The sequence below is a fragment of the Hyla sarda genome, chromosome 2 (assembly GCF_029499605.1).
Source record: "Hyla sarda isolate aHylSar1 chromosome 2, aHylSar1.hap1, whole genome shotgun sequence".
Classification (NCBI taxonomy): domain Eukaryota; kingdom Metazoa; phylum Chordata; class Amphibia; order Anura; family Hylidae; genus Hyla; species Hyla sarda.
The window spans coordinates 87,198,926-87,222,604 of NC_079190.1; the positions used below are offsets into that span (position 1 = coordinate 87,198,926).

Below are 23,679 nucleotides of genomic sequence, written 5' to 3' on the forward strand. Positions count from 1 at the left end.
CCCCCCCATACGCAGAAAAAAAAAAAAGTTATAGGGGTCAGAAGATGACAATTTGAAACGTATAAAATTTCCTGCATGTAGTTATTATTTTTTCCAGAAGTACGACAAAATCAAACCTATATAAGTAGGGTATCATTTTAATCATATGGACCTACAGAATAAAGATAAGGTGTAATTTTTACCAAAAAATGTACTGTGTAGAAACGGAAGCCCCCAAAATTTACAAAATGGCGTTTTCTTTTTCAATTTTGTCTCACAATGATTTTTTTTCCGTTTTGCCGTACATTTTTGGGTAAAATGACTGATGCCATTACAAAGTAGAATTGGTGGTGCAAAAAATAAACCATAATATGGATTTTTAGGTGCAAAATTGAAAGAGTTATGATTTCTTAAAGGTAAGGAGGATAAAACGAAAATGCAAAATGGAAAAACCCCGGGTCCTTAAGGGGATAACCACGCCTCAAAGACCTCACCATACACTATGGTACATAATGATAGAATGGATTATAGACAGAACGTGCTTCAAATTTACAAATGTTTTATAAACATAAGACACGCAATCACGGGTGTCTGATGAATCAAGATGGCCGCTAGAGCTTCTCTTACCATCTCTCGGCCATCTGCAGTGATGACTTTTTCTGCTCTGCCTTCTAGCAGACCAGAGAAGTAGATAGCTGATAACACTGATCAGTGATATGCATATGCATAGCACTGAACAGTAAATGCAATCAAAAGATTGCAATAAATATTCTAAAAAAGACTAAAACTGTAAAAAAAGAAATATATATATATATATATATATATATATATATATATATATATATATATATATATATATATAATAACAGAACCTTTATTCTAGTCCTGTACAATATATATTGTGCATCATGGTATAGTAATCAATAAAAACATCACTGAAAGCATGCAAATTATGTAGGCTATGAAAAACAAATGATCACCTGCATTTCCAACTATATTTGACACACTCTCGGCAGCAGAGCTTACACTTTTGCTGTCAGTAACATCCAGTAATATTGTTTGTAGCCTACTAGAGGTCTCTTCCTTTAGATTCTGAGCCCCATGGTCAGTCAGACAAGCTGCCAGAACTTTCATTCCATGTTTGTCCAGTTGCTGTGCCAGCAGGTTTCCAAACCCAGTGTCACATCCAGTGATAAAGACATATTTGTCTGTGAGATTCTCCAGGATCAGACTTTGTCTGTACCATCGGTACAAAAAGATCAGGACAAATACCATAAGCAGAAGGAGCCACATGATAAGTGATACAGTTTTATCCTGCAATAGAATTCAGAAATATAAGGTCATTTTTGTTCAATATAAGTTAAACTGAAAATGTAGCTTTTAGCCAGATTTATGGATGTCTTTAATGTAGCAAGACAGACCAGGCCACACATCTGTACACAGATTTCTTGCAATATTTATTAAACTATCAGGTTGTTGGTGTACGTTTTAAGCAAAATGTGCAAGCCTGCTCACTACTTCACAGCCACCTGGGTTGAGCAGGTTCCTCACATCCCTAACTTAAAGAGTACCTGTCACCAAACTAAACTTTTAATATATTGTTCCTTATGTAATTATAAGACATTTTGCTATTTACTTGCTGTTAAAATTCTCAACCTTTATGGGGAGATTTATCAAAACCTGTGCAGTATAAAAGTTGAATAGTTGCCCATCGCAACCAGATCACTTAAATTTTTAGAGGCATTTTTAAAAATGAAAGAAGCAATCTGATTTGTTGCTATGGCCAACTGGTTAACTTTTACACTGCACAGGTTTTGATAAATCTCCCTCTACATGTTTTTAATGTGATTGAAAAAAACAGCCACTAGGGGGCTCTTTTCTGTTCCCTGTGCAAGTCAAACAGTTAGTTTGGTCTCCTCCCGGCCTGGCAGGAGACCAAATGTAGGAAATGCATGCAGGGCATGGCGAGGCCATGAGAATACCCACTTTCTCCTGCCGGGAGATCACACAATTTGAACAAGAAGAAAGGTATGAAATAGAACTTTTTAAAGCTTGGAATTTTTTTTTTTAAAGGGCAGGAGGGGTGTTAGGAGGAGTTAGGGAATATAATCTGAGTAAGTTTAAAAAATATGGTTTGATGACAGGTACTCTTTTAAATGGCGAAGCGCTGTGCAGCAACCACCACCACTGCGACAGCAGTGCCCATAGGAAGAATGACCAAGTGGATCAATCCTCTCTGATGTAGCCCCCAGCTCAGGGCTGTGCCATCAGACATGGCTGCTTAAAGGCCTGCTCCTATTGGGCCTACTGGACTGCCAACAGTCCCTTAAATGGGTACTCCAGTGGAAAACATTTTTTTTTTAAATAAAGTTAAACATATTTGTAAATTACTTCTATTTAAAATTTGTAATCATATGCTATATGTTCCACCAAATTTCTTATCTGTCTGACCACAGTGTTCTCTGACACCTCTGTCCATTTCAGGAACTGTCCTGAAATGGACAAACTGTTTCAGGAGCAGGAGAAAATCCCCAGAGTAAACCTCTCCTGCTCTGGACAGTTCCTGACATGACAGGTGTCAATAAAGAGCACTGTGGTCAGACAGATGAGAAATTCAAAAAGAAAAGAACTTCCTGTGGAGCAGCTGATAAGTACTGAAAGGATTAAGAATTTTTAATAGTAGTAATTTACAAATCTGTTTAACTTTCTGGCACCAGTTTATTTAAAAAGAAAAAAATTCCACTGAAGTACCCCTTCAATGTGCCTTCACTGTTGTTGTAAGGCCTACTACTATTGGACCTACTGAAATGTTACTGCACATACAGGAGTGCTACTGGGCCTTCCCCCCTGTTGTTGGATGATTATGTGAAATGCTTCATATATTAATAAAAACATTTTTGTATGTCTTTATTTTACATTTTATGTAGAAAATATACAACAGCTCTACACAATTTTTGAAAAATTTTATTTGGCCAATTCGCCAAATTTTTTGAAAGAATTTGGTTCGATACAAATTTATTTGTGGCAAATTGCAATCAAAAACAACTATTTCCGGGCTACAGAGAGCCTCACTAGGGGTGTAGAACACTTTGCCTTGCTGTAACATGCATAGGGAGTGTGCTGTGTTAGTGAAATAATACTGTTATTCAGTATGACATGCAGATTGTTTTGAAAATGTCCTTCATGCCATGAGATTGTAGTGACAAGATGTCATCACCTATAGGGTTAAAAGGTTCTGACAGGTTCTTTGTTTGTTTTTGTTGCCGGGTTACACTTAGCTGTCTGGCTGGCCAGCTGACCTTTTGATGAGAGCACCTGCGGGGTTGCCTATTTAAAGTGGCAGTTTGCTCTCATTCAGAGCCTGTGAAAGAGTCCAACTCTAGTAGCTAGCGATTTATCCCTGTTTATTCTTGTTAAACCGGCATCTTTGACTTTTAGCTTATCTTCTTATATTTGTGTCGGGAAATTGAAACGAAAACTGCAATTTTGCTAATTTTTGAGGAGACCATATAGTGGCTGAATGACACAACCTGGAGGTGGCAGCAATTCAGCTTCTGCACCATCTAATGAGTAATTTATTGCTGGCGGAATGAATGATTCGAAGTACAAAGAGCAGGAGCATCTGGAGCGACAGAAGATTGGTATGACAGACAGCTCTCTTCGGCTGAAGTGGTGGAGCCTTTAAAGAGGGATCGGCGTGCCACTGGGTGATGCAGCAGGCTGGACCACCACATCGGAGCCACCGTTCTCCCAGGTCGCTTTATGGTGGCGCTGCATATGTTGGCGCAGGGCCATGGTGCCAACATTGGGACCATGGCCATGCTTCATCTTCTTCCGACACATCTTTCATGTGGCCAGGTTAACATCCTCCGGATGTTTGATGAAAAACTGCCACAACGCTGAGTAGCTGATTTTACCACCAACAGACTGCACTGATTGACTGCTACTGCTGCCGACTCCAGGAACCCATGTTCACTACCTACTGGGAAGGTAGGCTGCTGCAAAGCAGGTGGTCTACCCCGGGCACTTTTGGCTCCAGACTTTCCACTTCTGCCACCATGCTACCACCATGCTGGCTCAGCTTCTGCCTCACGGGCAACCCTCTTCTCCTGATGATGATGAAGCCCTTTATGCACCCGGCTCCCAAGTGCGATCGGCTTCATCATCATCGAGTTGTGTCTGCACGCCACTGATGTCCTCCTCAGGTTTCTCAAAAGTGTCTGCTTCAGGATCCTGAAAGCTCGCAACCCCACTTCCCATGCCACTCTCCTCATCACTACTTGCCCCCCTAGCGGAGGAAGCTACGGATGTCTACTCCATTTCTTGGCTGGGCAATTGCTGCTGACTGTCCTCTAGTAGATCGTCTTCACTAAATAGTGGAGCGGAACCCACAGCATAAGATACTTCTGTGGGGGGAGAAAACAGCATAGGACAGAGGCAATGGGAGGACAGGGGCTGCTCCCGGGCCATTCCAACTGAGGGTTGTGTCTGAGGAACCCACCAACTGTTGACTGGGGGTGTAAGATGTCTCTTGTAATGAAGTGGATGACCGTGTTAACCAATCGATGATGGCAGATGGGTTGCTGGTAGAGACACGACCACTAGCTGATACCGGAGCTCAGGCTTCTCGCTGCGACTCCTGCTGCCACTCGCTCCTAGTCTGCAGCGACCTCTGCCTGATGAATTTAAGCCTCTGCCGCTCCTCTGTGCAAGTCCTGGCACTTCTCTGCTTGACATACTTAATGCATATATGAGGGGAATACAATATGCTCCACTACGCTTAAAATAGTATTTGTCTACAACACCAGCAGTTGTGTACTTTTGGCTGGCCTTTCACAGTATCTAGGCCCTTGAGACTTTAACAGAAACAAAATAGTACACAACTTAGATGTATGTATGTGGTATGCACTTATGAGGGGAGGACAATGAGCTCCAGTACGCTTAAAACAGTATTTGTCTACAACACCAGCAGGCGTGTACTTTTGGCTGGCCTTTCACAGAATCTAGGCCCTTAAGTCGTTAACAGGAACAAAATGGTACTCTACTTATATGTACACACAGGTTACACTTAATAGAGGACAATATGCTTTTAGTGCTCTGCTCACCCTAACTGGCTGGCTACTATTAGCTTTTCAGTTGTTGACAACACCAGTGCTGCAGCACACAGTTGCTGTGTACTAAACCCAAAATTGCACTTCCTCTCTCAATCTCACTCCCTTCCCTATCAGTACTCCTAGGCTGGATTTGGGCTTGAGGTGAATCGCTGCTGTAAATGCTTTTCTGTGCAACACACTGCTCTCTGTCCCTCTCTGGAATAGAACATTGATTTGACTGGGAAATGAACCGCTGCTGTAAAAATGCTTTTCTGTGCAATACACACTGCTCTCTGTCCCTCTCTCTGCAACAGAACTGTCAGGGTCCGGACTAGCGGCTGGTGAGGACACTGGAGGTGGATCCTCTGTGCCAGAGAGGTGATGACGCGGGTCATACTGAGGAATCGGTTCTAAGCAGATACTGGTGTTAACCAGAGCCCGCCGCAAAGCGGGATGGACTTGCTGCGGCGGTAACTACAAGGTTGTGTTCCCCAGTAGCGACTCGACCTCTCTGGCAGCTGAGACTGGCGCGGTACACAAGGACTAGACAGAGGCGGGGTCAGGCGTAGAAGAAGGTCAGGGCAGGCAGCGAGGTTCGTAGTCAGGGGCAACAGCAGAGGGTCTGGGCACACAGGCTAGGGAACACACTATAACGCTTTCACAGGGCACAAGGCAACAAGATCCGGCAGGGACAGGAAGGGGAAGTGGGTTTATATAGTGTAGGGAGGTGATGAACTAATTGGACCAGGCATCAATTAGCGGTGCGCTGGCCCTTTAAATCTTAGAAAGCCGGCGCGCGTGCACCCTAGGGAGCGGGGCCGCGCGCGCCGGGACGAGAGACACCGGAGGACAAGGGTGAGTAGAACGGGCCCCGCCGACACGAACACAGCAGCGCTCGCGGTCAGAGACAGAGATTTGAGCGCTGCTGTTAGCAGAAGCCGCGGGACCCGGAGCGCTCGGCATTACAAGAACGCTGATGTGACTGGGAGGTGAATCACTGCTGTAAAAATGATTTTCTGTGCAACACACACTGCTGTCTGTCCCTCTCTCTTTTGCTCTCTCTGCAATAAAAGGCTGAAGTACATCGTTTTCTCTTTGAGAGAAAGATGCAAACCATCTTTTTTTTAAATGAACTGTACAAAAATGAGGGTTTGCATCTTTCTCTCAAAAGGAACAAATCTACTCAGTGAACGATTCCAAGAATTTGCTAAGGAGTATTTAAACTAGGAAGAGGGGGCAAAAGAGAAAAAATCCATAAGTCCAATTGCCCCCCGAAACAATGCCAGAACATGTCAGTAGCACAGAGGTTTAGCTCAGAGTCCTGTCTACAAATGCTCTCAGTTTAGGTAATACAATCAATGAACTTGCGTCAATAATGGCATCTGAGAATGTAGATTTAGTGGCTGTTACTGAGACATGGTTTAATGGACTGGGACATATCCATACCAGAGTACTCTTTATACAGAAGAGAGACAGAGAAGGCAAGAAAGGAGGAGGAGGAGTGTCCCTATGTGTGAAAGATAGCATAAAATCTAACCTAATACAATTTAGTGAGGCAAACATAGAGTCAGTTTGGGTTACGTTGCAGTTTGGTAATCAGACAGTAACTCATGTAGGTGTGATATATAGACCACCTGGCCAAAGTAAAGAATGAGATGATCAACTAGTTGGGAAAATAGATAAAATGACAATAAAAGGAGAAGTTATCATTATGGGAGACTTCAATCTTCTGGATATATTTGGAAAACCAAAATAGCTAGTTCTGCCAGGAGTACAGATATTCTAAATTCCCTACTGGGATTATCTCTACAACAAGTGTTGAGGAGCCAACACGGAGGGAGGCAATTTTGGATTTGGTATTCACAAATGGGGATTTGGTATATAATGTTATTGTAGGGGAAAGCTAGGGATCTAGTGATCACCAGTCAGTGTGGTTTAAAAAGTGGCCAAAATCATATAAAACAAAAAGCAAGCATTAGTAATTATAAAACAACCCAGAGCAATGAAGATAGGTAAATCTACAAGACTATTCAGAAAGAGGCCAAGCAAGGTTTAAGAACTTCTAAAGCGCAGGCAGAAGAAAAACTAGCTCAGTCTGTGAAAAAAGGGGATACGACAGACATTCTTCAGATATATAAATGAAAAAAGGAAATTAAAACAAGGAATAACTAAATTAAAAACAAAGGAAGGAAGGTATGTAGAAGAGAATAAAGGGCTAGCCGACTGCCTTAATGAATACTTCTGTTCAGTTTTTTCAGAAAAAAAAGAAGGAAAAAGACCTCAATTAGAGAGGAAGACTAATGAATAGTTTGATGCATGTGTCTTTACAGAGGATGAGGTTCTACGTTTGCTGTCTAAAGTGAAGACAAATAAGCAAATGTTGTGCCCATTCACAAGAAAGGTAGTAGGGAGGAATCAAGCAATTATAGGCCAGTAAGTCCGACATCAATAGTGGGAAAATTAATGGAAACCTTACTAAAGGATGGGATTGTGTAACATCTAAAATCCCATGGATTACAAGATGAAAAACAACATGGATTTACATCAGGGAGATCATGTCAATTCAAATCTTATTGTTTTTTGTTTTTTTGACTGGGTGACTAAAATAATAGATGGTGGAGGGGCAGTAGACATCGCATAGCTAAATTTTAGTAAGGCTTTTGACACTGTCCTACATAGAAGACTTATCAATAAAGTAATTGAGCTAGGACTCCAATATTGTTGAGTGGATTAGGCAGTGGCTTAGTTGTAGTTGTAGTCAATGGAGTATATTCAGAGCAAGGTCTTGTCACCAGTGGGGTACCTCAGGGATCTGTACTGGGACCAATTTTGCTTAATACTGTATCTTCATTAGTGATATTGCAAAAGGTCTCGATGGTAAGGTATGTCTTTTTGCTGATGACACACAGATATGTAACAGGGTTGATGCTCCTGAAGGGATACGCCAAATGGAAAGGATATAGGGCGTAAAAAGCCTTGGGCAGACTATAGAATATTTTACAAAGTCCTGACCTCAGTATCTGAGGAAAGGAATTTAAGAGTAATTATTTCAGAAGACTTAAGGGTAGGAAGACAATGTAATAGTTCATATAAGAAGTAGCACGGCACTGCGGTATAGGTGGAAATAAACGTGTTGGATATGCGTTGGTGTAGCTAGGTGCTGCTGGTGGTGCTCTGACACAATGAGACATTCATATATTCCAAGAGAAGAGAAAGAAATCGGCAACTCACCATTCAGCTGGTATGTTCTTCTTTTATTGAAGCATACTCACATAAATATAACAAAGGGAGAGGGTGGTGGGGGGATAGTGATATGCGACCCAGCTCCTGTTTCGCACATTAAGTGTGCTTCCTCCGGCCTGCTACACCTTAAAAGGTGTAGCATTACTCATTGTAAACTTAATGTGAATAATTTCATCAGTGTGTATTAAATAGTATATATGTCACAGAAAAATGTATAAATAATATGAGAGTGAAAATAAAATAAAATAAATGAAAAAATAAAATTGAGATAAGATGAATAAAATGAAAAAATAAATAAATAAATAATAATAATAATGTAATGATAATAATAATAATAATAAAAATAAAGATAGAAATATAGAAATAAAGATAGAAAAGTTCAGAGTATAAATGATAAAGAAAATTCTTAACGGGGATGTCAGAATTTCAGAATTTGCTTGACAGTACTCAAAGAGGGTGGCAATCATCATGGGGGGAGGTCCCGGGTGTAAAAACAATGGGTCTTTACCGCCAGAACGAGACCACCCTCTATAAATATCCCAACATTTCTAAATTAGCATTCAAACCCTCAACTCATAGATCATAGATTCATAGATCTTTTGTGTTTCAGCCTTGGACATTTTCAACATGAAACTACCACCCCGAAAGTCTTTTCTTACAACTTGAATCCCGATAAAATTGAGATCACAAGGGTCCTTGTTGTGTGTTCTAGCAAAGTGCAGGGATAAGGGGTGTTTCATGTTCCCCTTTTTTATGTTGCTAATGTGTTCATGGATTCTAACCTTTAGAGTGCATTTCGTCCTACCCACGTATTGTCTATTATAACTGCATTGCAAGATGTAAATTACCCATTTGGTGTTACATGTGATTAGATCATTTATCTTCCATAAGAAGGAATTGGCTGTAGATTTGATTTCTATTACTTTCGTTGGTCCCTTCGTGATATTACAACTAAACAGGTTCCAAATCTAAAGAAACCCTTGGTGGTTAACCAAGAATCTGGGTTTGACTCTCTATCAGGTTTTTTTTTTTTTTTCAACTGTAATTTTTATTAAAGATTTTCACATAAAAAACAGAAAGTTAGTAAAACACAATCAAAGCATAATCTGGGGCAATGCCCAGAGTGAGCACATCAGGGCAAATGACAAGCTAAGATAAAGACCAGAGCATTCAGAAACAGTTGTAGTCCAATACAATTAGCCCCAACCCCAGATAAACCATAAAGACTGTAGTGAATGAACATAGGTTTATAGCCAAATACTCAAAGAGAGAACTAAGATTCTACAACACGAAGACAAAGAGAGAAGACAAAAACAAAGACAAAAAGGAGACAAGGACAACAGAACCTCGAACAAACAACAAACAAAAACAAACAAACAAACAGACAACAAAGAAAAAAAAAAAAAGGGGGGGGGGAGGGGGAACAAGGAGGGAAGGGAAAGAGGGGGGGGGGGGAAGGAAGATGTCAGTACCGCCTCAGGGAGGTTGCCTGTCAGAGAAACGGTCCCATGGTTCCCAAACTGAAAGAAAGGCAGGGATAGTATTATTCAAAGAAGCAGTGAGGTATTCTAAAGAGCGTATATCACGTATTCGGGAGAGTAGGTCCGATTCAGAGGGAGGAAGAGTCCTCTTCCAGCATTTAGCAACAAGTGTCTTAGCTGCCAAGAACATATGCATAGCCAGTTTAAACAGTTTCTTGGGCAGAGCAGAGTGGGAAAGGTGCAAGAGGTAGACCTGAGGGTCAGGAGGGACCGAGACTCCAAGAACATCTGATACCAAACGACTCACTAACTCCCAGTACCCCGTGATAAGAGGGCAGGACCAGAAAACATGAAACAGTGTGCCCAAACCCACCCCACAACGCCAGCACTGGGGGGGGGGATATCGGGATTCAGCCTATTCAATAACTCTGGAGTATGGTACCAACCCATAAGTAGTTTATATTGAGTCTCCTTATAAGCAGTAAATATAGATGCCCTAGAGGCCCGCTCCCATATTATCTTCCATTGAGGGAGAGTGATAGTAGTATTAAGCACCTCCTCCCAGCGAGACATATAGCGATGAGATACCAGGACTCCCTCCTGAGGTTGGATTAGTAAGGAATAAATATCGGAGAGAAGCCCCCTCGCCTGAGGTCCACCACGACACAGCCGTTCAAACCCCGTAGGGGAAGACACCACTAGCGCACCCAGCATGGAGGACATAAAGTGTTGTAGCTGTGAATAATGAAAACGCTCAGACGAGGGGAGATCCCAACGAGACTGTAATTGAGAGAAGGGCAAGAGGGTACGCATCAAAGGGTCAACTACATCCGCCCAGCAAAAAAGGCCTCTAGACCCCCATTCCCTTACCATAAGAGAGGTCCGGCCAGGGGGAAAACTAGGATGATAAAGGAAAGATTGAAGAGGGGAAGAGGGAGACAGTAATTTAAATTTGACAGAACAGTAATTCCATACATATTTAGAAAATGCCATAGGACCCAGGAGAGCGGAGAGAGTAGGAGCAGAGGCAGGAAGAGTCCAAAGGAGAGCGTTAGGGTGGACAGGCGCTAACTACAGCTTCTCTATTTCCATCCAGCGGCTGTAGGCATGATAGGTGGACCACGCCGCGAGATGGCGCAAATGGGCAGCCCAGTAATACTTCACTACATCCGGGACCGCCAGACCCCCAAACGCCCGCCCAGCCAACATCACGGACATCGGTAGCCGATGCCTTTTACCGTCCCAAATGAACCGAAAAATAGCCACCTGTAGGGAGCGCAGGGCCGACAGCGGGACCCGAACTGGCAGGGTTTCAAAAAAGTAGAGGAGTTTCGGCAGAACAGTCATTTTCACCGCGGCAATGCGGCCAAAAAAAGAAATATATTGCGAGCGCCATTTTTCCATAAGGGCACGGAGATCCCTGAATAGGGGGAGATAGTTGGTAGAGTATAGTGAGGAATAGTGGGAGGAGATCCAGACCCCAAGGTATTTAATAGCAGAGGGAGACCACCGAAAAGAAAAGTTAAAGCGTAAAAGAGTAGAAAGATGAGGGGGAAGGTTAAGAGGAAGAGCCTCTGACTTAGAAAGATTTACCTTGTAGTCAGAAACCACCCCATAGTCATGCAAGACCCTATAGAGAGAAGGAAGAGACAGTAGAGGTCGAGAAAGCGTAAGAAGGACATCATCAGCAAATAAACAAACCTTGAACTCCCTATCATGTAAGGAAATACCAGTTATGTCCGGATCGCCCCTGATCATGGCAGCCAAGGGTTCAATACAGAGGGCAAAGATCAGCGGGGATAACGGGCAACCCTGACGAGTCCCATTAAACAAAGAAAAAGTAGGAGATGGCGAGTGAGGAAGTTTAAGTGAAGCTGTAGGGGAGGAGTAGAGACCCCGCAGTGCAGTCAAAAACTTCCCCGAAATCCCAAATTTCTGTAAGGTAGCAAAAAGGATCAAAAGCCTTCTCAGCATCAAGACTAAGAATTAATGCCTGTTCAGATCTCCGATTGATCAAATCAATCAGGTCCACTACCCTCCTAGTGTTGTCTCCACCCTGGCGACAAGGGATAAATCCAACCTGGTCCTTATGAACAAGGGCCGGGAGGAAGGAGCATAGTCTAACTGCCAAAACCTTAGAAAAAAGCTTAAGGTCAGAGTTAAGGAGGGCAATGGGCCGGTAACTCGAACAATCGTGAGGATCCTTACCAGGCTTGGGTATGAGGGTAATAAGGGAGTGAAAGAAAGACTGCGGGATCGTTTCTCCGTCTAGAAAGGAATTGAAAAGGGGGACAAGTTTAGGCACTAACAAAGATGAAAATGTTTTATAGTACAGGTAAGGGAAGCCATCCGGCCCAGGGGAGCGACCAGAGGGGAGAGATTTAAGGACCTCAGAGATCTCCTCTCCAGTAATAGGAGCATTAAGAGTATCCCGGTCCGCCCCTGAAAGAGAGGGCAATCCACATTGAGAAAGATAGGCATCTAGGGCCGCCACTCTCTCCCCCGGGTCGGATGGCAACTGGGAAGGAAGTGAGTAAAGATTAGTGTAATAGTCAACAAACAGACGAGAGATATCAGCAGGGTGGTAATGAAGCACTCCAGCAGGGTCCTTCAAAGCTGAGGGGGATTGAGCAGCAGCTTGGTCACGCAACCGTCTCGCCAGCATAGTGTGGGCCTTGTTACCCTTCTCATAGAAACGCTGCCTAGCATAAAGCAATTGCCTCTCAACTTTATGGAGAGCCAGGTCGCTTAAGCGTGCCCGAGCCGCCACCAAGCCCCTCAGAGTCAAAACTGAAGGAGAACATAACAAGAGAGCCTCCAGTCGAGCAATCTCCATACGAAGTTCCCGAGATCGATTCAGAGCGCTCCGCTTGAGACCGGCGCCCAGAGCAATGCAATGGCCCCGGATCACCGATTTGTGAGCTTCCCAAAGGATAGCCTGAGAGGATACAGAGCCGTCATTAGTGGTAAAGTAGTCGGAAATACACTGCTGAATCGATTCACGGGAAGGTAAGGTTTTAAGAAGAGAGTCATTCATCCTCCAATGACAGGATCTCAGAGAGGAAGGGGTAGAAGAAAAAGAGAGAAGAACTGGACAGTGGTCAGACCAGGAGATAGGATCTAGAGAAGTATCAGAGAGCATGCACACCATAGGGAGATTCCCAAAAAAATAATCAATACGAGTATGCAACTTGTGGGGATGTGAGTAAAAACTAAAAGAGCGCTCCGTCGGGTGACCAATCCGCCATAAATCGTAGAGCGAGGAGTTACGTATGAGACGTCGAAAAAGCGAAGCCAGACGCAGCTGCGCAGGTGCAGGGGGAGCACTAGTAACAAAATGGCGGTTCAAGGATGGGGAAAAAATGAGGTTGAAGTCACCGCCCACTAACCATGCAGATGGGGGATACCTCTAGCAAAAACCCTACGCAGGAAAGGGATTTGCGAAGTGTTAGGCGCATTTACATTACAGAGCAAAAGGGGGACCCCTCCCAGAGTACCCTCTAAGATTACGTATCGTCCCATAGGGTCAGAGAGAGAGGAAGAAACTTGAAGCGAGCAGGACCTAGAGACCAGAATAGCTACCCCCGCTGTTTTCCTACTCGTGGTAGCTGAATAAGACTGGGGGAACAGGTGTTGAAGAAATTGGAAGGACCCAGAATGGTCGAAGTGCGTCTCCTGAAGGAAAACTATATCAGCATGTAAACCAACCAACTCCCTTTGAAGTAGGCGTCGCTTAGTGGGGGAATTAAGCCCCTTAACATTCAGGGAGACACACCTGACCATGGCGGGTGAGTGAAGAAAAAGAAACAGCCAAAAAGAAGCATACTCACAAGAACAACCTGGTAGGATACACCGGGCAGCACCAAAACCTCAATGGGGACTGGAAGAGAGCAGGGACCAGCAACTGTACGGACAGGAGAAGGGAATCTAAGGCGGGAGAAAAAAAAGGGAAAAGGACACACAAGACAACAGAAGACCAACAGAAAACAACACCAAATCAAGAGAAAACACAAAGACAAACAAACCGACGAAAGACCAAACAGATACCAGAGAAACAAACAAACAAATAAAGTACAACAGATAATAGTAAAATAAACCATTGACCAGGAAGCCAATGCGGAGGCCAGGACCATCAATGTGGACCATGAACCAAAGCATGAGCGATCCATAACTATGGCCTCAGGAGGGGAAATGGAAGGAGCCAACTGGAAAACCACCACCAAAAAGGTAGGTGCCCAACTCTGAGGCCATTGCAGAAAAAACACATATGAAAAAGAATCACAGGTGACCAAAAATTTCAACTGTACTATAATGATGGGGACAATATAAAACAAATGTCAACCGCTCAGAGGGGATAATCTCCGTCAATCAGGGGACAGTCAGAGTCCAGCAAGAACCCCCAAGCAAAAAATATTGAGGAAAAAATACAACGTCCCAGTCAGAAACTCAGGGGGGAGCCCGAGTCGGGGCTCCCAGGGCGGGTGGCAAAGACTTCCGCTGAGAACCAGACCAGCGAGCTCGGACTGGTTGCCACACAGGAGGTAAAGGTGGAGGGGGAGACATCAGGTCCCAATCTTTCAACTGAGGCACAGACAATTCCAAGGTGGAGCAGAAGGCTTGAAGGTCAGAAAATGAGCGTAAAACAGCGGAGCGTCCATCTCTGCGGGCATGGAGCCCAAATGGAAAATTTCACCTATACGGCACCTGATGAGAGCGTAGGACCTCCAGGAGGGGTTGGAGCAGTCGTCGCTTCCTGAGGGTTAACCAGGACAAGTCCTGAAAAAGTTGAAGAGGAGCCCCATTGAAGTCAAAATGTCTCAGAGACCTAGCCTTAGCCATTATAGCTTCTTTAACTTGGAAATCATGCACACAGCAAATAACATCCCGTGGAGCGCCCGAGGCAGATTTAGGACGAAGCGCCCTGTGAGCTCTGTCCAGTTTGATCCTATGGGAGGGGGGTTCGCCAAGTATCAGGTTAAAGATGGTTTCCAGGGTGGCAAAAAGGTCCTCCTCACGTGCAGCTTCCGGCAGCCCTCGCACCCTAATGTTGTTACGCCTCCCTCTATTGTCCAGATCCTCAACATGGGCATGGAGATCCCCAAGGAAGTCCTTCTGAGAAGCAATGGTAGAGTGGAGCTGGGTAATATACTCTATGGTGTGATCATGAGCATCTTCCAATCCATCCACTCGGTCAGAGACATGCTGGAGGTCCTGTCGCATAGAGGAGATCTCCGCTTGGCAGGCTTCCTTAACCTCAGCAATAAGAGAGCGGAAGTCCTCCTTAGTAGGAATTTGGGAAAGGAGCTGGCTCAAATCAGGGAGAGCAGAGGAATGCACAGACAGGCCCGAGCAGGGTAAATCAGAGTCATATGCCAAGTCCCAGGACAGGAGGGCTGGGGTTGGCCCCGGTGGTGCTACCGGCCCAGGTAGAGAGCGAGGGGTCCCCTTAGGAGACAGATGGAGTGCCCTAGAAGCTGGTGCGGAGGTCTGCATGGCAGCTTGCCTGGACCTCTGTGGCTTAGGGGAACGTGAGGGGGTATAGCAGGCAGCTAGAGGGTCCAGAGGGGTAATAGGAGAATGGGCTGGGGGAACAGAGGCAGGTCCCACTTGTGTAGGGGAGTGGGAAGCCGAGCAGTAGTGAGTAGCTGAGCACAGCAGAGAACTTGCTGAAGAAGGCCGGCCCCCCACCAAGGAGGCCCAAGATGGAGCCCCAGCACGTCCACCCAGCGACAAGGGAGAGGAGCCCACCAGGGACAGCTGCAGAGCGGGGTTAGGGGGGGAATCTGCCGTTAATACAGGTCCCCCAGCAGCACTCACCGCCACAGGCAACAGTTCCAGAGTAGGAGAAGAGCCCACAACAGGGGCCGCAGCAGCAGGCAGGAGATCCGGAGCAGGGTCAGTAGTGCTGCTCCCCAACGGCTGAAGCGAGGTCACAGGCTCAGTCACAGCAGCTGCAGTCAACGGCAGTAGGAGCGCAGGCGTCCCTGGTGTCTTCGGCAGGTGGTAAGCAGAGAGATCCACCGTGGGTAACACTGGGTGAGCGCCGGAATGGGAGCGCAGGCCCAGCGCAGGTCCCGTAATGGCGGTGAGGGAGGAAGAAGCTGAGGCCGGGGACGGCTGAAAGTAGCGTGGTATGCCTCCGGAGGTAGATAAAGTCAGCCGGGCGGGTGCGGAGGGGTTTCGTGCACGTCGGGAATTCTTCCCCATCTGAAAGCAGGGTCACCTTTGTGGATTTAAAGCTCCTTTATGGCCAGCAGAGCAGGAGCCCTCCTAATGTGTGGCCATCACCGTCGGCGCCAAGCCACGCCCCCGACTCTCTGTCAGGTTTTTTAACCCCTTAACGACGCAGGACGTATATTTACGTCCTGCGCCGCCTCCCGCGATATGAAGCGGGATCGCGCCGCGATCCCGCATCATATCGCGTCGGTCCCGGCGCTCATCAACAGCCGGGACCCGCGGCTAATACCACACATAGCCGATAGCGGCGATGTGCGGTATTAACCCTTTAGAAGTGGCGGTCAAAGCTGACCGCCGCTTCTAAAGTGAAAGTGACCCGGCTGCTCAGTCGAGCTGTTCGGGACCGCCTCGGTGTCCGATCGGCGAATGACTGCTCCGTGCCTGAGATCCAGGCAGGAGCAGTCAAGCGCCGATAACACTGATCACAGGCGTGTTAATACACGCCTGTGATCTGTGTAGAAGATCAGTGTGTGCAGTGTTATAGGTCCCTATGGGACCTATAATACTGCAAAAAAAAAGTGAAAAAAAAGTGTTAATAAAGGTCATTTAACCCCTTCCCTAATAAAAGTTTGAATCACCCCCCTTTTCCCATAAAAAAAAATAAAACAGTGTAAAAAAATAAATAAATAAACATATGTGGTATCGCCGCATGAGTAAATGTCCGAACTATAAAAATATATCATTAATTAAACCGCACGGTCAATGGCGTACGTGCAAAAAAATTCCAAAGTCCAAAAGAGCGCATTTTTGGTCACTTTTTATACCATTAAAAAATGAATAAAAAGTGATCAAAACAAAAATACCGATAAAAACTTCAGATCACGGCGCAAAAAATGAGTCCTCATACCGCCCTGTACGTGGAAAAATAAAAAAGTTATAGGGGTCAGAACATTTTTAATCGTATAAATTTTCCTGCATGTAGTTATGATTTTTTCCAGAAGTGCGACAAAATCAAACCTATATAAGTAGGGTATCATTTTAACCGTATGGACCTACAGAATAATGATAAGGTGTAATTTTTACCGAAATATGCACTGCGTAGAAACGGAAGCCCCCAAAAGTTACAAAATGGCATTTTTTCTTCGATTTTGTCGCACAATGATTTTTTTTTTTCGTTTCGCCGTGCATTTTTGGGTAAAATGACTAATGTCACTGCAAAGTAGAATTGGTGACGCAAAAAATAAGCCATAATATGGATTTGTAGGTGGAAAATTGAAAGGGTTATGATTTTTAAAAGGTAAGGAGGAAAAAACAAAAGTGCCAAAACGGAAAAACCCGTGGTCCTTAAGGGGTTAACCCCTTAACGACACAGGACGTATATTTACGTCCTGCGCCAGCTCCCGCGATATGAAGCAGGGTCGCGCTGCAACCCCGCATCACATCGCATCGGTCCCGGCGCTCATCAACGGCCGGGACCCGTTGCTAATACTACACATCGCCGATCGCGGCAATGTGCGGTATGAACCCTTTAGAAGCGGCGGTCAAAGCTTCCGCCGCTTCCAAAGTGAAAATGAAACTATCCCGGCTAATCAGTCGGGCTGTTCGGGACTGCCGTGGTGAAATCGCGGCGTCCCGAACAGCTTACAGGACACTGGGAGGGCCCTTACCTGCCTCCTCGGTGTCCGATCGATGAATGACTGCTCCGTTAATACACGCCAGTGATCAGCATAGGAGATCAGTGTGTGCAGTGTTATAGGTCCCTATGGGACCTATAACACTGCAAAAAAAAGTAAAAAAAAAGTGTTAATAAAGGTCATTTAACCCCTTCCCTAATAAAAGTTTGAATCACCCCCCTTTTCCCATAAAAAAATAAAACACTGTAAATAAAAAAAAATAAACATATGTGGTATCACCGCGTGCGTAAATGTCCGAACTATAAAAATATATAATTAATTAAACCATACGGTCAATGGCATACGCGCAAAAAAAATTCAAATTCCAAAAAAGCGTATTTTTGCTCACTTTTTATACCATTAAAAAATGAATAAAAAGTGATCAAAAAGTCCGATCAAAACAAAAATCGTACCGATAAAAACAGATCATGGCGCAAAAAATGAGTCCTCATACTGCCCTGTACGTGGGAAAATAAAAAAGTTATAGGGGTCAGAAGATGACATTTTTAAACATATACATTTTCCTGCATGTAGTTATGATTTTTTCCAGAAGTACCACAAAATCAAACCTATATAAGCAGGGTATCATTTTAACCATACGGACCTACAGAATAATTTTAAGGTGTCATTTTTACCTAAATATGCACTGCGTAGAAACGGAAGCCCCCAAAAGTTACAAAATGGCGTTTTTTCTTCGATTTTGTGGCACAATGATTTTTTTTTCCATTTCGCCGTGAATTTTTGGGTAAAATGACTGTCACTGCAAATTAAAATTGGTGACGCAAAAAATAAGCCATAATATGGATTTTTAGGTGGAAAATTGGGGCGCGCGCTCCGGCTTGCTAAAGTTTTAAAGGACAGTGCACCACTAATTGGTGCCTAGCCCAATCACTCCCAAATCACTCCCATTCCTATAAAACCCACTTCCCCTTCCTCTCCTTGCCAGATCTTGTTGCCTTGTGCCCTGAGAAAGTGTTATAGTGTGTTCCCAAGCCTGTGTACCCAGACCTTCTGCTGTTGCCTCTGACTATGAACCTCACTGCATGCCCTGACCTTCTGCTACGTCTGACCTCGCCTCTGTCTAGTCCTTGTGTACCGCGCCAGTCTCAGCTGCCAGAGAGGTCGAGTCGCTACTGGGGAACACAACCTGGTAGTTACTGCCACAGCAAGTCCATCCCGCTTTGCGGCGGGCTCTGGTGAACACCAGTATCTGCTTAGAACCGATTTCCCCAGTACGACCCGCGTCATCGCCTCTCTAGCACAGAGCATTCACCTCCAGTGTCCTCACCAGCCGCTAGTCCGGACCCTGACACTAAGAGTGTAGAGTAGGTTTCTTTGTGGGTTTTAATTTCTACAATTTTTTTCCCTACATTTTCCTTTTTTATATATATATATATATATATATATATATATATATATATATATATATACACATGCTGTGATCTGTAGGGTTTTTGTCAGCTGAAATCCACCACATTTTATGTGGAAACCTTAGTAAATATGTTCGGAACATGCCCCTTTTTGGTGCCTCTTTTCCCGAAAAAAAAACTCCAAACCTCAGTCACCAAGGTGACGGGGTAAAAAAACCCTATTGGAGATTCCCTCCCTAACTATATAAAACTTCACTTTTATTGTACTATTATTAAAAAAAGTCCCCTGTAGTGAATAAAATTAGCAGGCTATTCCCTCAACTAGTGTTGCTTCTCCTGTCTGGAGTTCACAGTAATATGTACTTGACAGTGGCTGCAGACCACTGTCTATTGGGGAAAATGCTGCAATTAAAATGTAATCAATCTGTCTCCCCTACATGTTTCGTGGTATGACCCACGTCTTCAGGGGTTAAGAGACAAATGGCCACGTGTATATGCAAGTGCTTCCTTTTATAACGTCCTTTGGACACTCCCCATACCTTAGAGCCAATGATGATCTCACATAAACTTACCTGTTCCTATGCCACCTATCACTTGACATTTTATTGCAGGTCACTCGGGTTAAAGATAACTTCCAGCGCTTGTTGATGACAGTCATAGGTCGTCGCACTTACCCGTGTTTTCCTTTGTTTACATGTTTCGTAGATCGCGCATGCGCCCTATCTCCGGGCTCACTGTTCAATGCGCGATCAGCGCTGTGAGGACTCGCGCATGCGCACAGACTTAGACCTATGTCCGTAACTCAGGATGTCAATGCGCATCTGCACAGACTTAGAATCTGGCTGATGGAAAGTTATCTACCCAGTATTAGTGATTATATAGATCCCAAGGATCTCTTGATCTGTATATTAGGATTAAGGTATTAGATAAAGGACGCTTATAGGGATCTATAATAGACAACCCATATAATCATTTAGCTGTAGATTATAATCTCTATAGTTGTATATCTAGCAAGTGTATTAACAGTTAATTCCCACTATTAATAAAGTGGTAGTATAGTTTAACCCTAATAGCTTTATAATTAATTATTTATTTATTAATTTATACACTTGCACTTATATACAATCTATTTGGTTGTCCTCTATCTTTTGTTGGTTAGTTATGTATCTATCCATATATACACATTTTATGCCAAAACCAATAGAAAAACGGGGGACCGCATTAATTATATATCAATCAAAAATTATATGATACTTAAATTTGCCCAGAATAATACCATCGCCAACTCTAAATAATCAAAATGATTGAAATTGTACCATTTCTACTCATAAAAATGCCGCAAAGGAGAAGCCTTCATTAAGGCCATAGGGGCTACGTGTTCCCAGTCTATAGATCCATCTGGATTCTTCTTGTAACAATATTTTATCTATATTGCCTCTACGTGAGCCCAGCTGTTTCTGACAAATACCCCAAAATTTGATCTCAAATACATTCTGACTATGAACTGCCCTCATGTGTCTAGCAAGTGGCGTATCACTGTTTGTACGTATAGTGCTCAGGTGTTTGGAGATTCTCCTCCTAAATTCTTGCGTTGTCTCAAGACAGGAGAAGCAACACTAGTTGAGGGAATAGCCTGCTAATTTTATTCACTACAGGGGACTTTTTTAATAATAGTACAATAAAAGTGAAGTTTTATATAGTTAGGGAGGGAATTTTCAATAGGGGTTTTTTACCCCGTCACCTTGGTGACTGGGGTTTGGAGGTTTTTCTTGGTTTATTTACCCCCTTTTCCCGTCCTGGGCATCCAAGTGTTTGTTGTTTTCTAGGGCTATGCCCTTTTTTTTTTGCCCGTACAGGTTTCATGACACCGCATGATGGCGGGTTTCTTATCACAAAAATTTAGCCTAGACCAATTTAATACTGAAGCCACTCATGTTTTTTCTCCTTAACATCTTCCATTAAATCAGATTGACATTCAGCAAGCGTTTCGCAATTTAACAAAAACATATAAAAACTGTGTTAGGTCCTGGTGGGAAGTCACCAGTTTTGAAACATATTTGCAACAGAAGATTGTCTATAGAGGCTTGAGAATACCCATCACACCTAATTCACACAGGGACGATTTAGCATTCCTACAAGGTTGGGAACAACTCTTAACCGAAAACTCATTGCGTATGATAAATTATTTGTGTGAATACGAAAAAAGACATCTGGAATCTACTAATATCCAACTAGAAAAGGAAATTAAAGAAATTCAGGCCTTTATTAACAATCCAGAATATGTATCTTTGGAAGTAAAACTTCAAAAAAAAATTTTACATTTTAAAAACGAATTAAAAGAAAAGAAACACAGTAAATATATAAGGGACTATACAGATTTTGCAAACGGCAAGGCATATACATACAGAGGTGAGAGGAAGGGTCATTTTACCCATTATAAGTCACAACCATATAGGTCACATCAGGACACTGACACTTCAGGCACAGAAGAGTATCTTTCGGATAACAGTAGCTCACGTGGGAGCACCAAAAGGAAATACAAAGGAGGCAAAAACAAGACATACGTTCCTCAATATAAAAAGCCTCCGTACACGAACAATCCTAGAAGTAGTCAAACATGGTCGGAGTCATCCAGACCAGTACCCAAGGGTTCTGGATCATCTATGGTCTCTTGTGTGCCGTATCCCCCCCCCAATACAGGGAAATATGGGCACTACACAAGGAACAAATCCTCAATTCCCCAATATATCACAGGCGAATATGACATACCACCCTGGGGCATCAGGCAATACAGTGAGACAATTGGGCCCTCAGTCCCTGTCACAAACAACGATGACGCGTTTTTTAGGCCCAACAGTGCCTCAGGCACTTCCAACATTTTTGGGCAACACAGGGAATGTATCAACTCTGAATACCCCAGTGACTACACATATGTAGGATTGGGAAGAGTAGAGGAGGATTCTGATCATGGAAATGATCTAGGAATCGAAGATATAGATGAATTACAAATCATCAATCTCTCCTCTTACTCCTTATCCACTGACGAGATGTCACTACTTAAAAAGGGCCTGTCTTTCACCCTGACACCAAGATTCGATACCTTTACATGGGTGAAGGACATTAACCTTTTTGCCCGGAAGTTATGTCTCCATAAATGGCACCAGCAGCACAATGATCCAGTACTTACTGCACAGAGTAATGAACTGAGGGCTATTGAGGTCCTAGAGGATCTTTTTCTAGAGAATATAGAGGGACCCAGAGGTTGTGAAGGGCCCCTAACTAACCTTAAGCCGAGAAGTAGAGTGACTCCATCTCTTTCACAATACGGTAGTATTGATACATTTGTAAACTTAGTAGTGAAAGAAATTGAAAAAATTAGACCAACACAGAAGATGGTACACACCAATCTAACCACAGGTGAAAGAGAGGCTTTGGAAAATCTAAGAACAATTACCGATATTTTAATAAAAGCCTCGGACAAAGGCAGTAATGTGGTTCTAATGGATAGAAGTGAATATATCCGTATGTGCTTGGCATTGTTAAAGGACCATACTAAATATCGGAGACTAAAAACAGACCCCACAGTGCCTTTCCTCAGGGAATTGAAATCCCTTTTGACCTCAGCGAAAGAGAGTAGTTTAATTTCTATGGATGAATTCAATTTCATATATAATCCAAATCCTACAATTGCGACCTTTTATTCCCTGCCGAAGATGCATAAGAATACACAGCCACTCAGAGGACGACCGATAATCTCGGGGAATGAAAACCTTACACAGGGTGCCAGCATCTATGTAGACCAGTTTTTAGCACCATTAGTCACCTCTTTACCATCTTATCTTAAGGACACTAAGGACACTGTCACTAAATTACAAGATTTAACGGTCACTGATTCCACCATGTTAGCGAGTATAGACGTTGAAAGTCTTTACACTAATATTAGGCACGATTTGGGGATCAGAGCGGTAAAGAAATTTCTTAATACACGCAGTATTCACTTTAAGACACATAATGAATTGGTCATTGATTTACTCACGTTTGTTTTGACACATAACTACTTCCTATTTGATGATACCTTCTTTTTCCAGACACAAGGCACCGCTATGGGGTCCACTTGTGCACCAAATTATGCTAATCTTTTTTTAGGGTGGTGGGAGAGTGAGTTTGTTTTTTCTGATGATTTTGAGCACTACACTAGTCACATTATTTTTTGGGGTAGATTTATTGATGATGTGTTGATTTTGTGGGATGGGGGGAGCACTTTATTCACATCCTTCTTAGAAGCTCTTAATCACAATGATATTGGTATGCACTTTACTTCAGAGTTTGGGGGTAGACTAATTAATTTCTTAGATCTTACTATCATGATTGATGAGACTAACACGATTCAAACAAAAGTTTTTCGTAAACCTACATCGACTAATAATTTCTTACACTGGCAAAGCTGGCACCCTGTCACTCTGAGAAGAAGCATTCCTGTAGGGCAGTTCCTAAGGGCGAAGCGTAACTGCTCTACTAAAGAAACCTTTGAGGCAGAATCTAGAGAGTTATCCAGGAGGTTTAGAGTAAGGGGTTACCCTCTAGCACATGTGAAGAAGGCACACAGGAGAGCAAACAATAGTGATAGGAGACAAATATTAACCTCAAATAGAGTAGCTACAGA

The 23,679-nt window shown here is 43.6% G+C and overlaps 1 protein-coding gene across 2 annotated transcripts in view; it reads right to left on the reverse strand.

Annotated features, from left to right (window-relative positions):
- LOC130358749 (short-chain dehydrogenase/reductase family 9C member 7-like) overlaps window positions 1-23,679 on the reverse strand; it is a 61,551-nt gene that overhangs the window by 26,771 nt on the left and 11,101 nt on the right. For both annotated transcript variants that reach the window (XM_056562483.1, XM_056562482.1), the window contains exon 2: window positions 960-1,293. In XM_056562483.1, coding sequence (XP_056418458.1) covers window positions 960-1,272 — 313 coding nt within the window. In that variant the 5' untranslated portion in view covers window positions 1,273-1,293. The remainder of the gene's footprint in view (window positions 1-959; window positions 1,294-23,679) is intronic.